The sequence below is a fragment of the Sturnira hondurensis genome, unplaced genomic scaffold, assembly GCF_014824575.4.
Source record: "Sturnira hondurensis isolate 20B ecotype Veracruz unplaced genomic scaffold, ASM1482457v3 Scaffold0020237, whole genome shotgun sequence".
Lineage (NCBI taxonomy): Eukaryota > Metazoa > Chordata > Mammalia > Chiroptera > Phyllostomidae > Sturnira > Sturnira hondurensis.
Window position 1 is genome coordinate 2,856,436 of NW_028092868.1, and position 14,360 is coordinate 2,870,795.

At 58.3% G+C, this 14,360-nt stretch overlaps 1 protein-coding gene and 1 non-coding gene across 2 annotated transcripts in view; one reads left to right on the top strand and one right to left on the bottom strand.

Annotated features, from left to right (window-relative positions):
- Positions 1–5,566: 5,566 nt before the first annotated feature.
- CFAP65 (cilia and flagella associated protein 65) overlaps positions 5,567–14,360 on the bottom strand; it is a 34,991-nt gene continuing 26,197 nt past the window's right edge. Inside the window, exons 23-33 of the mRNA XM_037029294.1 lie at positions 13,677–13,868; positions 13,415–13,573; positions 11,551–11,694; positions 11,258–11,371; positions 10,952–11,059; positions 9,414–9,458; positions 8,976–9,178; positions 8,374–8,502; positions 7,318–7,839; positions 6,508–6,645; positions 5,567–6,386 (exon numbers count right to left, since the gene is read on the bottom strand). Coding sequence (XP_036885189.1) covers positions 6,299–6,386; positions 6,508–6,645; positions 7,318–7,839; positions 8,374–8,502; positions 8,976–9,178; positions 9,414–9,458; positions 10,952–11,059; positions 11,258–11,371; positions 11,551–11,694; positions 13,415–13,573; positions 13,677–13,868 — 1,842 coding nt within the window. The 3' untranslated portion in view covers positions 5,567–6,298. The remainder of the gene's footprint in view (positions 6,387–6,507; positions 6,646–7,317; positions 7,840–8,373; positions 8,503–8,975; positions 9,179–9,413; positions 9,459–10,951; positions 11,060–11,257; positions 11,372–11,550; positions 11,695–13,414; positions 13,574–13,676; positions 13,869–14,360) is intronic.
- On the top strand, positions 11,993–12,131 carry LOC118975461 (small nucleolar RNA SNORA67). The gene has a single exon (XR_005064063.1). It is a non-coding gene; the product is annotated as a small nucleolar RNA SNORA67 (small nucleolar RNA).

The window sequence follows — 14,360 nt, forward strand, 5'->3', positions numbered from 1 at the left end:
GTGTGCCAGAATGGGGCTCCAGGCTTCTGCCCCTTTCTCCACTAGGCTGGTCCGCTCCAGTCTTCCGGCCTCCCTCCACCCGGCAGGCTCCTAGTCCCTCCCACCCCCCAGCAGCTGGCCCTGTTTGTTTTCCCAGATCAGTTGTGCTCAGAGCTTCCTGAAGGGTAGATGCACAGGTGGCTTTGTTTGCAAGCTCAGCACCCTCACCGCTACCTCCTCCACACCCACAGCCTTGGCTTTGGGGCATGGAGAGGGGGAGCTCTGTAAACAGACAAACAAACAAACAAACAGAAACAGTGTCCCCAGATCTACCCCTCCAAGAGACACCAAGATGGAGATCGCACAGGGATCTCATCACCCTCAGAGCGCCCTGCCTTGCTCCATCCAGTTCATCTCCTACAGGGACATTGGGTTCCACGGAGAAACCCTTGGGGCCTCTCCCCTTCCGACAATTCTACCCAAACACCCATCTCATCTCTCGGAGATCCCTCGGAGAAACCCTCAGACCCAGTGTTGTTTCCCATAGGCCTGGCTCATACCCCCATCGCATATGGGGACATGTAGATCCGACAAAGAAACCCTCACACACACTCCTGGGCTCTTGCCCAGGTCCCCACCCCAGGTAAAGGCCCTACTTCTCAGTACTATTGGGCAGGCAGCTGAGAGTACCTGCTGGCCCATGTCTTCTCGAGTCGGCCTGTTCCCACCCCTTGCCCCTCATTTCACTGGGAAATCAGCCAGGGATCTGGTGACTGAAGATGCAAATTCTGTGAACAGTGCCCTCCTGCACCCTGGTACCATCACCAGCCCCTCCTTTGCAGCCCTGCTCCTCTATTCCCTGCCCCCACCCCAGGTCTGGAGCCAGGGACAGGCAGATGAGCACTTTCCCTGGGGCTCCGAGGTCTGGTCTCCTGGGAGACAGAGATAATGAGTGAGAGACCAGCTCTGCTCAGGCAGGGTCCAACAGCTGGGCCCCAAAGAGGTGGATCTGGGGAGCCCCACCCACACAGACCCATTGTCTCGTCCTGATACAAACACAGCCCCTCCGTAGGGATGGAGAGCTGGCCACCATCCAGAGAGATGGGCAGCAGCATTCACCACCACCCACTCCCACAGACACAAAGCCACAGGGCTGGCACAGGGCAGCAGGGAGAAGGCACACGCATACACATGTTCACACTGTACAGGCACATGGCCCCACATGCATCACATGCGAACAGTCTCCTAGGATTTAATAGACACCTCAAAGTCACACTCATTGATGGGCAGACATTTGTTCACTTATTTCTCAAAAATTTAATACGGTATACTTACTACGTGCCAGCTGGGTGTTGGAATCACACACGAGTATGTACTTCCACACACATGCACCCCACTTCACAGTCACCTAAAGGAGATCGTCCCGGTCACCCACCCACCATCATACAGACACTGAAGAGTGGGTCACGTTGCTGTGTGGGTTCCAATCCAAGCCCCACTGCTTGTACACTGTTTGTTTTTCCCCCTGTGACATGGTAATAATGGTCTTAAAAACTGGTGTGAAGATTTTAATGCATGTAAAACACAGCCTGTTGTATGCACCCAATAAATGTTAGCTGCTACTCTTGTGGTTGTGGTTATAACCAGGTTTGCTGCAGGGTCCTGCCCACCCCGAAGGGCAGGGCAGGGCTGGGGTGGGGGAAGGAGTCAGGGCAGCAAGCCGAACTCGGGAACCTGCAGCCCCTTCCCACGCTTGCTTGGGGAAGTCAGCCTAGCACTCAGCATGGGGGAGGGAGCCTTTCCACCTCACCCCATTCCAGCCACTCTGCTCTGGATCTCAGTTTGGGAGGGTCAGAGCGAGTATCTCTACCCTTTGTTCGTGTTCAGGCCGCTGCTCTCCTGGGAAGAGGGCTTGGGAGTACAGGCCAGGTCTGGCTTCTAGTCCCTGTGTTTTTCCTGGTTGTATATGCGGTCTTGGGTGGGTCACCCCAGCCTTTTGGGGCCTCGGTTTTATGCTGGTAAACAAAGCTAACTGCTGATCCTGGAGGGGCCTCCCAGCTCTGACTTCTGTGACCCTGTGATGCCTCAAGAAGTTTCCCTCCCCTCTCCACCCAGCCCCCCACCCCAAGGTCTAGCCGGAGTGAGGGGGCAGAGTTGCCTGCTGTCACCATGGGGACTAATCTCCAAGAAGGTCAGTGAGCCTCTGGTTCTGCCTTGGCTGGACGGGGATTAGCACCTGGGTATGAGCCTCCCCCCCATGTCTTCATGCTCAAGTTCCCCGGCTCTCATATAGACCCCGGGCAGCCTCCACAATCAGAAGCTCCAAGGCAGGGCTGGAATCGGCAGGTGGATAGCGGAGGCAAGGCAGCTGTGGCTGAGAGAGAGAAAGGGGGAGAGGTGGAGCCAGACTACACCCGTGTCCACTCGCGGCCTGAGCCTTGCCCCTCCTTCGCCTTCTGCTTCTAAATGGGGAGAGAGTGGTCTCCCAAGATGGGCGAGTCACTCCACCTCCAGCCCTGGCCGTCCCATTTGCAGCCCACATAGAAACCACCTCTTTCTCTCCTGTTGGGGGCAATTCCCTCTTATTAATGTGGGGTGGGGCGGAGGCTGTTTCTACAGCTCTTCCGCCTTCTTCTGCACACATTGTTTCTTCTGTCTCTGGTTACCTAACCCCTGGCCCCCCACCTTTCAATCCCTCTTTCTGAAGTGCACATCTTTGGTTATGTCCCATTGTCTCTGTCCCTCTTCTCTTCTTTCTCTCGGGAGGTCTCTGCCTCTACCTCAGGTCTCTCTCTAGCTCTTGAATTTGCTGTGTGTGGTGGGGGAGGGGGAGGTGTTCTGCTGCCTCCCTGAGCCTTGACATTCCCCCTTGACACAGCCCTCTGGGCTGCATCCTCTGTCCCTCTCGCCCTTCTCCCCAGCTCCACTTCCAGTCAGCTGCTTCCCAGTCCCACCATTCGCCAGGCTCAGTTCCTTTTCTGCGTCCTCCACTCCCCGCTCCCTCCCCCACCCAGGGTGCTGACAGGGATGACAGGAAGCAGGCTCTGGCTGGGAGCTGGACAGGCGAGGGGGGAGGGAGCCCACTCGAACACCAGCTGCTGAGCACCCCCCCACCCAGCCCTGCACCTGCAGGCCTGCCTGGCGCCTGGAGGCTCCACCCCTAGCTAGGCAGGGGAGGAGGGACCTGGACGGGAGGCCAGATCCCTAGCCAGGGCCAGGAAATATGGGTCTTGGGGATTTTGTGGGGCGGGGGGGAGGAGGTCCAGGGAAACTAGGCTCTGGTGGGCAAGAGGCAGTAGTGCTCCGTCCGTCCCAAGGGCAGACTCCAGACCACTGGTGGCCTCATTTTCTCAACAACCCCCCAAGGACTTCTGCATGTGTGTGTGTGTGTGTGTGTGTGTGTGTGTGTGTGTCTTGGGGCTCATTCCAGGGGGACACCTTTGGTGTGTGGCCCCAGGATCTCCAATCCCAGCAGGGAGGTTGGGGTGAGATCCTGACCCCTTCTATGACTGAGGGACTGGAGAGGAAGGAAGCCTTCCAAGACCCAGGGGGAGTGTCCCAGTCGGGCCGGGACCCTGACAAGCACATTATTCAGTGCCAGGCAAGGATCAGAGGCCTGGGCCCAGAACAGAAGCCTGCCAGGGAGGCCAGGACGGGGACTGCACACACACCCGCCGGGACCCAGGCTCTCTGCCCAGGGCTCCTCCCCACAGACTCTGCCTGCGGTGCTCCCTCTCCCCAAACCTGGCCGGGTCTGTCGGAGCCACTGCATCCCCACCCGATTCCTTTCGCTGCTACAGAGCCTCAGCAGATCCCATGGGCCTGAGGGTGGTCAGGTCGGGTGGCAGAGGGCTGGGTGGAGGATGGTGGAGGGGACAAGCCAGCACCTCCAGCAACACCCAGACTGGAGCTGGAAGTGACTCCTGACCCTTATTCTCATCTCCCTGGGGGCTGCCTACATCTGGGTGTGTGGGGGTACAGTCTCTACCCACGATGCTTTTTCACTCTAAGGGGGGAACTGGTGCTTCTCACTGCTATCCAAGGAACCTTAATTCCACCCCCGACCTACAACCAGCCCCTCCAACTAGGCAACACTGTCAACTCTGGGAGGGGGAATGGAGCACACCTGGAGTCACAGGCAGACTCAGCTAGGGGCTCAGCCTGACCCCAGGCCTTACGTGGAACCCTTGGTTCTAGGCTCTCCATGCAGGAGGTAGGGGTCTGAGCCATCTCCGTCCCCTCCTCACTTCAAGTCCCTGGAAAAGGCAGAAGGTCTGTCCCAGGTTTGGCTTGTAGCTCATGACCTGTGGACTCCCAGGTAAGCTGAGGGCTACATGGATCCCAGCCCACTCTGAAACAAGAGGCCTTGGGATTTCGAAGTCTGGGAAAGGCAGGGAGCTGCTGCGTCTGGAGACTCCTCAGGCAAGGCAGGGGGTCCCCTGTTTGTCCTTCCCAGTCAGTCTGTCTCAGACGTGGAAGACCAAGAGGGGCCGGGGGATGGCAGCTCCACAGATATCCGGGGAGGGGATGCCTCTCCACCCGGAGTGCTCGTTGCCCACCCCACCCAGGTTTTCCACACCTCACCGCTATTGCTTCCACCCCTTTGAGGGCCTCCAGCTGTCCGGCTCAAATATACTTCTAGAAGGCCAGACACCAGGATACAGGGACTGGAGAGGCCCTCACCGGAGGCCAGACCAACCTCCTCGTTGTGCAAACGGACAGAGTCGGACCAGAAACTGGGTTTCTGCCTCGGAAAGGCTCCTGTTCCGGGCCAAAGCCCCCTGTGCCACCCGGCGGAGCCTGCTCTGCGGCCCGAATTATCCCGTTGGAGGCCGGCAGCCCAGGAGTTGCGGGCCAGGGCCGGACACCGCAAAGCGGGCGGGGCCGGATGGCAGCCGGACCTCCCCTGGGAGCGCGCACCACCTCTCCGACCCTTATGGCGGCGGCGGCGGGTGCTTGCGTGGCGATCGGGCTGGGCCCCCGGGCGGGTGCTGAGAAGCCGCCCCTGCCTCACGCGAGCCGAACGAACAAAACGCTCAGGTCCGGTTTGTGCGAGGGGCTCGTCGCGGGGCGGGAGCGGAGGGCCCGGGGCCTGGCTGTGGCCCTTGGTGATCCCTGGGTCCTGGTCCTGTGCGAGCTCAGGGCCGCACGGCGCTCCGCCGGCCGCCGCCTCGCCTCCGCGCATCTGCGGCTGACACGTCGGCGGCCGGGGCGGCCACCACAGGTGCGCACCTGGCCGGCCCCTCCCTTCCTGGCCACCCTCCACCCGTTCCGGCCCTGCTTGGCTCGGTCCCCAGCGCACGCCTCGGAGCTTGTGCCAAAGCCCGGCTCAGCGCGCTCTTATACCGCCGGTTCAGTCCCCGCCCCTAGGCACACAGACACACACGCACACTCACACCTGTCCCGGCGCCCGTTTGCTCGGGGCAAATATTGACTCAGAGGGGGCGGAGCGCCCCCAACCCCCTCCCCGCCCCTACCGGGGGCTCTGGGGCCAGAACTCTTCCGAGGCCTTGGCGGCGGGGGTGTGTTGGGGCGGAGGGGGGGACGACGGACCTGGGCGCCTCTGGAACAACACCAGATGTCACTTTTCCACCCACCTGCCTCTGGCGGGATGGGAGGGGGGAGGATGGGAGGATCCGAAGAGCAGAGGACTCAGGCTGTCTGGCGGAGGTTAGGGGGAGCCGGAGGGGGTGTCTTAGGGAAGGCGGGACACCCCCTAGTCTGGGGACTCAAGAGTCAAGACGGAGTCCCCTGTAGAGACTGTGGCCCGCTGTCCTTTGGTGACCTGACTCTTGTTCCAGCGTCTAGTTCTTGGCCCTCTGCGACGTGCCTCGCTTTCCCTTTCTTTCCAATCTCTTAGCAGAGTCCCAGGAGCCCTGCAGCCGCTGAAGAAAGGAGCGGCCAAGCCTCAGAGCAGGAGTGGCAGAAGGGGACGTGGAAAGGGTGGTCACTTATCCGGCCGTCACCTGCTGCACAGACTGACCAGCCCTAGGCTACGCTCGGGCCAAGGCCAGCCAAGGGCCAGCCGAAGCGCCCTCCCCTGGCCTGACCAGGTCAAGTGCCCAGTGGCCAGCCGCGAGAACCTTCGCCTAGCTGCGGTGTGGAGTGGCGGAGCGCAATCGCTGTGGTCCTCGTGGGCCGCCTCCACCATCTGTCCCCCTGCGAGGACGCGTCACAAGTTGCTCCCGCGTCGGGGAAAGAAAATCAAGGCAGATGATATATAAAAGGGTTAGACGCTTTACTGGTGGGACGGTGGAGAGGAGGCCGGGCAGAACCTGGGGAAGCAAGTCAGAGGGGCTGGGCCCTGGCGTCCTCAGAGTCAAGAGGGGGCGGTGCCACCAGCCGCAGCACCACTGCTTGCTGTGGCTGTAAGGGGAGGCGTGGGCAGCAGGTCTGGGGTCAGAATCCTGGAAGATATAAAGCCCCAAGTAGGGGTGGGGCGAGGCTTCAGGACAAGACTGCCCACCCCTGCCACCCCTCATGTCCCTCCGGCGCCGTCCACGTGGCCGCTGGGCCGGGTGCCCTCACCTGGGACCGCTGAGCGGCGGCAGAGTGATGACGCGCGGCCGCGAGGTGAGCACCACCTCCCCGCGGCTCGCCTCCACCAGGATGTTCTGGATCATGTTCTCCAGCAGCGCCTCCTGCAGGCTGGCGAAGGCCGGGAGTCTGCAGGGGACCCGGGCGCGAGTGTCAGCGACGACACCCGGGCACCGCCCCACTCTCCGCTGGCCTCCTGCGTGCTGAACTGTGTGCTGCGTGCTCTACGTGGATTCTCACTTAACTTCCCACCCGCCCAACACTAGGAGGCATCCTCTTCCAATTTTACAGACGCTGGACCCCCGAGTTGCCAGACGTCACACAGCTGGTACAGTGCTGGAATTTGAACCCAGGCAATCGTGATCCCCAACCGAGGTGTGTGTGTGGGGGCCGGGGGAGGCATCCAGCAATAGCAGCGTGCAGGAGAGACCAGGTGGGGCCTAGGGCCTCCCAGCCTGGACAGAAGGCAACCACAGAGCAGTCCCAGGGAAAGGTGGTACAAGACGACGTGGTCTTTCTCTCCTGGTTCTAGAAACCCACTTAAGAGAACTTGAAGACCCTAACTGCCCTCCCTGAAGTGGTGTGGTGTTGAATGTTAGCAGCCAGGTCTTGGGGGAAAATAAAGCTCAGATTGACATTCTGTGAATATTCCCACGCAGGCCTGTCGCTTCTAACATGATTTCTGTGAACACTGAGCTGGGAGAGACGCACAAAGTGGAGGCTGCCCCATGGGCCATTGCCTTGCAGGACCCTTCTGCACACAGCTCCCCTTCAAGCCCTCACCTGGGTCTGGCTGCTCACCGGCTAATGGCCTCCTTCTCATCCTTCTCTTGCTCCTCCTTCATTATGACCTTCAGCTGCTGCTGCCACCGCCAATTTAGGGACTCCTGGGGCCCAGGCTGTGGCGTGGGCTCAATCCCTGTCCAGGGCAACTTCTCCTTCCTCTCTTCCATCTCTTCCTCTTCCTCCTTCTCCTCCAGTTCCTCCTTGCCTGCCTCCTCCTCCTCTTTCATCTCTTCTTCCTCCTCCTCCACTGTCTCCTCCTCCTCTTCCTCCTCCTCTTCCTCCTCTTCTTCCTCTTCATCCCTCTCTGTCTCTTCCTCCCTTTCTTGCCTCCCCAGCCTCCGTCTGTCCTCCTGCTGCTCCTTGTCTTCCCTGTCCCCCCAGCTGTCGCACAGAAACAGGTCTGGGGCCAGGTGCAGGCTTCTGGTCAGGGACGTGAACCTGGCTGACTGCTCATTCCAGAACTGGCAAAAGTAAGGAATCTGCTCCACCAGGCTCCGGCCCACGGCCTCATGGAAGGTCTTGTCTTCCAGCAGGCCCCTGGGTGGCAGGGAGGAAAAGAAGGCTCTTGCTGAGGGTCCTTGCAGCCCCCTGTGAGGCTTTGGTTTGGGGGTTCCTCAAGTGGTGGTTCTTGCCTCCTCTGCCCACAAACAGGGGCTAGGTGGGGCAGGGAGCCCTTGGTCCATGGCTTCTCCCATCCTTCTTTAGAGGAAGGTATCTGGTCCCCATGGAGTCTTAGAGGCGAACATTTTATGGTGGAGACAGAGCCGGGGGTGGGAGGTCAGAGTTACACAGATGAGGGACAGGAACCCTGGGGAGAATGTGAACTGGATCTAAACCTCAACTGCTGGCTGTGGAAAGGGCAGGACTCAGGACCCAGCCTCGACACTCCCTCCAGGAGTTCCATCAGAGCTGCACCATCCTGGAGGGTGGGCCACCCACGGCAGGGTCTTGTGAGGAAATACTAGTTTTCAGGAGAGTAAGGGCTAGGACTTCGGGGGCTGTGGGTGGACCCAGAGTAGGCTGCGTGGGCTGGAAAGATGGGGGGCGGGGGTTCAGGTTGTGGACAGTCACCTGATGATGGTTGTGAGACAGTCAACCAGAAGCTGCTTCTTCTGCTGTGAGCCAGGGGCCCAGGTGTCGGGGGGTTCTTCCTCAGAGGCGCTTGGCTCTTCCCTGATGCTCTTCTCCTTCGGCAGCTCCCTGGGGCAGGGCCATGACACTGAGTGGCCTGGGCAAGCCACCATGCAGGGGCTGGGGGCATGAGCAGTGGTGGTGGCCTCGCAGTCATGAGGACACGGATGAGTCTGGGGCAGACGCAGCCTTAACCCGAACGTGGTGCTACTCACTGCATTTGGGGAACTAAGTCCGACCCTCAGAGTCGATGCAGCATGTGGAAAGGCTCCAAGTTGGAAAGGAAGGAAGGAAGGTAGGAGGGTTGGGGAGGCCAAGGGGGTTCCCCAGTGGGCTCTGGCTCTTTGCCCCTCTTATAAGGACTTAAGCAGTAAGGGGGGCATCTAGAGCCCAGCTATGCCCTGTTAGCCTCCCCCGCCCAGCTACTGCACCTGTCCCAAGCCCTCAGCAAGGATTGGGTCTGGGCAGCCCCTGTTCTGGAGGGGGAGGGGGAGGGGGATAGAGAGCAGAGGAAGGAGACCCCTCCCTCCCTGAGTGTTCACCAGTGCAGGAAGTGGCGGGGGAAGTCAGAGAAGAAGTTGGCCAGGAAGTAGTCGATGGCATGGGCGCGTGCGGTGAGGCCCAAGTAGAGCATGCCCGGTGTGGGCAGCTGGGGGCTCGGCCACGAGGTCCCCTCCTTTGGGATCTTGAGGTTCCAGCTGGTGGGCTGGTTGAGAGCCTGCTGCTTCCTGATAGGGGGCAGCGTCTTTGGGAAGGGAGAGGAACGATGGCAGGGGTCTGGGGACTGCACTTCCATCACTGAAGGGTCCCTAGCCTCCCCCCCAAGGGCTTTTGGGCAATGTAGGGGTACGCCTTCATCCACTGGCCCTTTCGTCCCTCGGTTCTAGGAGGCCAGACTAGGGGTTGCGGGGTATCTCTGAGAGGGAGCCAGGACCCTCACAAGTTATCCGAGGAGGTGGGTCTGGGGTTTATGGCCTTACCTTGTACCTCTTCATAGGTTCACAGGCTGTACAACACACTCTGCTCTGTAGAGGCAAAGAGAACCCTGCTCAGGATACAAGAGGCCTAGAGGAACTCCTCCCTTCCTACACTTTCTGCTGACCCACCAAAGCCTGAAGCCAATGCCAGGACCTGCTGCCCTCTTGGTTTTGACCAAGTCGTGGCCACACCCTCTTCCAGAACCTTCCCTTGGGAAGTGCTACCTACAGACAAGAGAGACTTGGTTACCCAACTGAAGGAAAGAGGAGATGCCACCATGCATGTGTAGGCTGCCCCCAAAGAGCTGTCCTTGTGCCTTGTAGCATTGTGGTTTCTATTCTTATTTTTATTTTTAGAGACAGAGAAGAAGGGAGGGAGAAAGAGAGAGAGAGAGAGAGAAACATCAGTGTGTGAGAGAGACATCAATCAGTTGCTTCTTACATGCCCCCAACTGGGGACCTGGCCTGTAACTCAGGCATGTGAACCCACAACCCTTAGGTTCACAGGCTGGCACTCAGCCCACTGAGCCACACCAGCCAGGGCATGAAGCTTTGTGGTTTTGTACTCTCCAGAAGCAGCTTCCCTTGTTAAGACAGTTCAGAAGTCCCTTCTTCCATGACCTCAAGGTGTGATTTGCACTCATAGTTGGGCCAGAGCTTCGAAGGGGAGCAGCCCCTCCCTGGGAGCTCGGTGTGGTGGGCACAGGTGATCCAGAAGCAGGGATACAGGCATGGGGAGGCTATGAGGTCGGGAGAGGGCCCGAGACGTGCCTTGTCTCATGTTTGTTACCAGTCTCCCCCAACAAATGCTAACAGCGCGCTCCCTGAGTGCTTCCTGGGAGCCAGGCACTGTTGCAGTGCCTGACTCGGATTAACTCGTTTACCCCTCCCAACACTGCCACAGGCAGGTCGTAGTTTACTCACACTTCAAAATATTTTAAAAACTTTTATTTTTAACCTTCCTGGTTTGGGAAACTTCGGCTGTATATAAAACTGCAGAGAATGCTACAAAGACTCTCCCATTATCTGCCACCCAGCTTCAACAATCAGCAACTTGCAGTCGATCTGGTCTCATGTACGCCCCACCTCTGAATTATCTTGAGGCCAATCCCAGATGAGATATTAACCCCATTTGGCAATGGAGGGTCCTGAGAGGTGAAATACTTGTCTAAGATCATCGAGCTAGAAGTTGTCAAAGTCAGGGATCAAAACTGGGCAATCTGTCCCGAGTCTGCCCCCAAAACCACCACGTCACACTGTCCTCCATCAGAAAGTGAGCTCTATGTTTTCCCCCCTGGTCCCCACCACCCAGCACCTCAAAGGCATGTGGTAAACACTAGCTACAGGAAGCAGAGAATGGTCAGCCAGCCTTCTGTATCCAAGAGTCTCTTGGGGAGATGCTGTGCTCAGTCTAATGAGAGAAATCTAATCGTTTAGGGCAGGCTGGCCGGTTTTGCATGTAGGACCCCCTCAGATCAGCACCTCTGTTTCAGCCAATCAGAAAGATCTGTGCTGTTCAAGGCCCACTCTGCCCTCCTCACCTTCACTTTCCTGTCTGTGATCGTGAACTCCACTTCCTGCCGCACCTTCTCTTCCTTCCACTCCTGCAGTTCTTTATAGTACTTCCTCAGGAGTTCCTGATGGTACACCTGTGGCCCAGGACAAGGAGGGAGAAGACCAAGGTCTGGCGGGCTTAGAGCCAGGCCTTGCTCTGGGCCTGTGCTGTGGGCACCCCACCCTTCCAGGGGCTGGCTCTGTCTGGGGGTCTGGGGATCTCGTAGCCCACCCCACCCCCCAGGGTTGGGAGCTTTACCCTACTCCCAGCTTCTCTCTGGGGCTGGCCCTACCTTGCATACCAGGTCCACGCTGTAGAAACTGGCATGCACCGAGGCCTTCAGAGTCACCACAAACGGAACCCCTTCTCCAGGGGCCACCTTGCCTTTCATGGGACTCACGGACACCTGTTGATTCAGGGAAGGAGTCTCTGGAGCTTCATAGAGGTGGGATGGGACAAGATGGGACGGAATGGGGTGGAGCTGTATGACGTGGGGTGGGGTGTGATGGGGCCAGATGGGACAAGGGAGGGTCGGTCGGGAGCCCTGCCAGGGGTTTGGGTTCTGTGGACACGAGGGGCTCGCACCTCCCCGAAGTCTAGAGGCTTCAGCTGCCAGACGAAGACAATTGTCTTCTTCTCGGACGTGTTGTTGAGGAACAGCAGGCGGCTGCACTTGCTCTGCACAGGAATGTTTCCCAGGGAGACATGAGACTCGGACAGGGAGACGTTCTGTCGGTGGAGACAACACAGCAGCAACTTCAGGAGGTGAAGAAATAACCACCATAGCAACCGCTGCTAGCTACTGAGTGCGCTCAACAGGCCAGGTCCCATGGCAGGCAGTTTGCCTGCACCTGAACCTCCCTGTGGCCCTATGACACAGGTACTACTACCATCCCTGTTTCACAGACGTGCTGCTAAGGTTTGGGAGCGCACATTTCCTCCAACGGTCTCTCACAGGCGCCGCTGACATAAACCCAGACAGTCTCACTCTGAACCCTATGATTTTGACCATTAAAAATGGACTTGGAACCAAGGTGATTCCCTCTCCAGGGGACCTAATAGTGCCCCTCTTCAGGAAAGTAGCAACTTGGAGTAAAATCTGGCACGTCTCAGCTTTTCAGGGCAGAAGGTCATGTGCAATTTCCTTTGCCAGGCCTACAAGTAAAAAAAAAAATGAACTTGGGCCCTGGCTGGTGTGGCTCAGTGAACTGAATGTGGGCCTGCTAACCAAAGGGTCGCCAGTTCGATTCTCAGTCCGGGCACATGTCTGGGTTGTGCGCCAAGTACCCAGTGGAGCGGCGTTTGAGAGACAACCACACATTGATGTTTTTCTCCCTCTCTCCATCCCTTCCCCTCTCTCTAAAAATAAAATCTTTTTTAAAAATGGACTTGGGCCCTGGCTGATGTAGCTCAGTGGATTGAGCAGAGGCCTGTGAAGCAAAGGGTCGCCAGTTCGATTCCCAGTCAGGGTACATGCCTGGGTTGCAGGCCAGATCCCCAGTAGGGGACACATGAGAGGCAACCACACATTGAAGTTTCTCTCCCACTCTTTCTCCTTCCCTTCCCCTCTCTCTAAAAATGAGTAAATTGAAAAAAATAAATAATAAATAAAAAATGGACTTGGAAAGACTGAGAAACCAGAACTTGCTGAGAGATGAGAGAACTAAAGCCAGCACCACGTGAGTCCCCGAAGGGTGGTTACTAATGAAGTGGTGACCGGCTGTTGCTATGGGCGCTGGGCACAGGACAGGAGCTGTGTTGTGGGGAGATCTGGAAAGGCTGGAGCCACGGGAAAGGGGCACTTTCTCTCTGTCCAGACTGAGTGCCTCCAGGGCTGGGACTCTGTCTCTTCTCGGAGTTCCCAGGCCTCTGCAGGGCTCAACCTGCAGTAAGAGTCCACAACGGGGAGGGTGGACAGGCAGATGTAGGCACGGGCAGTGACTGGACTTGTGCATTGAAGGATGGCTGGAGAACTGGGTGGGCGGATGGATACATGGATGAGTAAACAGGCATGTGGGTCTGCGGGCAGATGGACAGATGGGTGGACAGACAGATGGGTCAGACTTCCCAAAAGTGAGGAGTCTGTGAACTCAAGGCAGTGTCAGTGACCCTAGATATCTTTCAGCATAAATCCACCTGGTCCAGGGGCAGGCTGTTCTGCTTGAAGAGAACACCTTAGAGCCCTAGAAGGGGAGAGCTTCTCTCTCCCCCTCCTAACAACCCCATCCACACGCCCAGAGAAGAGGGTGCAGTGGCGTGAACACCTGTGGTCACTAGGTGGCGGGGTGAGCCTCTGGTGGAGCTGCTGCCGCCTCCTGAATCTGAAGGAGGGCTGGTTCCAGGCTTCACCCCTGCCATCCTCTGTCAACATCATCTCCCGTCCAGGCTCCCCATCCCTCTGCACTGGCCACCCTGGGCCCTCGGGCCTCCCCAGCTCCCTTCCCCCCACCTGTCCAGGAACCATCATCCTTGAGTGTATGGAGCTGTTGTCCCACGAGGAGATTTTGTAGAAAGGAGCCGTGTCCCCCATGGCATTCGGGTCATAACCCACTCCCTGGAATTGGACTACGGCCGAGTTCCATCCCAGGATGTGTATGGGCACATCCACCTGAGAAGCAAGGGGGGCAGGGGAAGGGACGGGTCAGGGCGAGGCCTGCTGAGGCAGCCAGCTCCGACCCCTGCCCCATTAGCCCGGGGCTGCTTCCGCTCACTGTGTAGCTCCTGGCCTCGATGGGGGAGAAGATCCACAGGACCTGAGCCGTTGTGCCTGGCTGGATCTCCCCTCGGGGGTTGAGGCAGCAGAAGATGGGGTGATCAAAATTTTTTTCCTGAACCTGCGACAGGATGTTGGTCTGGATCTCATAGGTCACGGGCACCGAGCCACCGTTATACAGCTCATAAATCTGCAGGGGCAGGAAGAGGGGCACCTCCAGAGCAGCTCGGGGCTGTTGCACAGAGAGCCTGCGACTCCTCGTCCACCATGGGAGGGCGGCTGGCCTCCGTAAGGTCACACTGACAGTCCCAGAGCGCCCCCAGTTCCTGGTGTCCCCATGGCTTCATCGTAGGTATGCAACCCTGTCTTCAGTATGTGATATTTTAAGATAACCTTTAATCCTTATTTTATTTGCTCTCACCTTAACCTGGCCAAAGTGTAAGGGACATGAACACTTGTGTACTCAGTGCTGGGAGGGAGGGAAATGTCCAAGCAAGTGCCATTGTGATCCTCGTTTTCTAGGCTCTGATCCTAACAACCTGTGCGGCCGCCCCCGCCCCCTGCCCGCTGCATCTGCTGTTAGAGGCAGCATTGCTTCAAGGCAGACAAGGGGGTGGGAGGAAGGTATGGGGCCCCCCAAGATTAACTCCCAAGTTTGGGGATCACAGGATGTCCTGAAAGA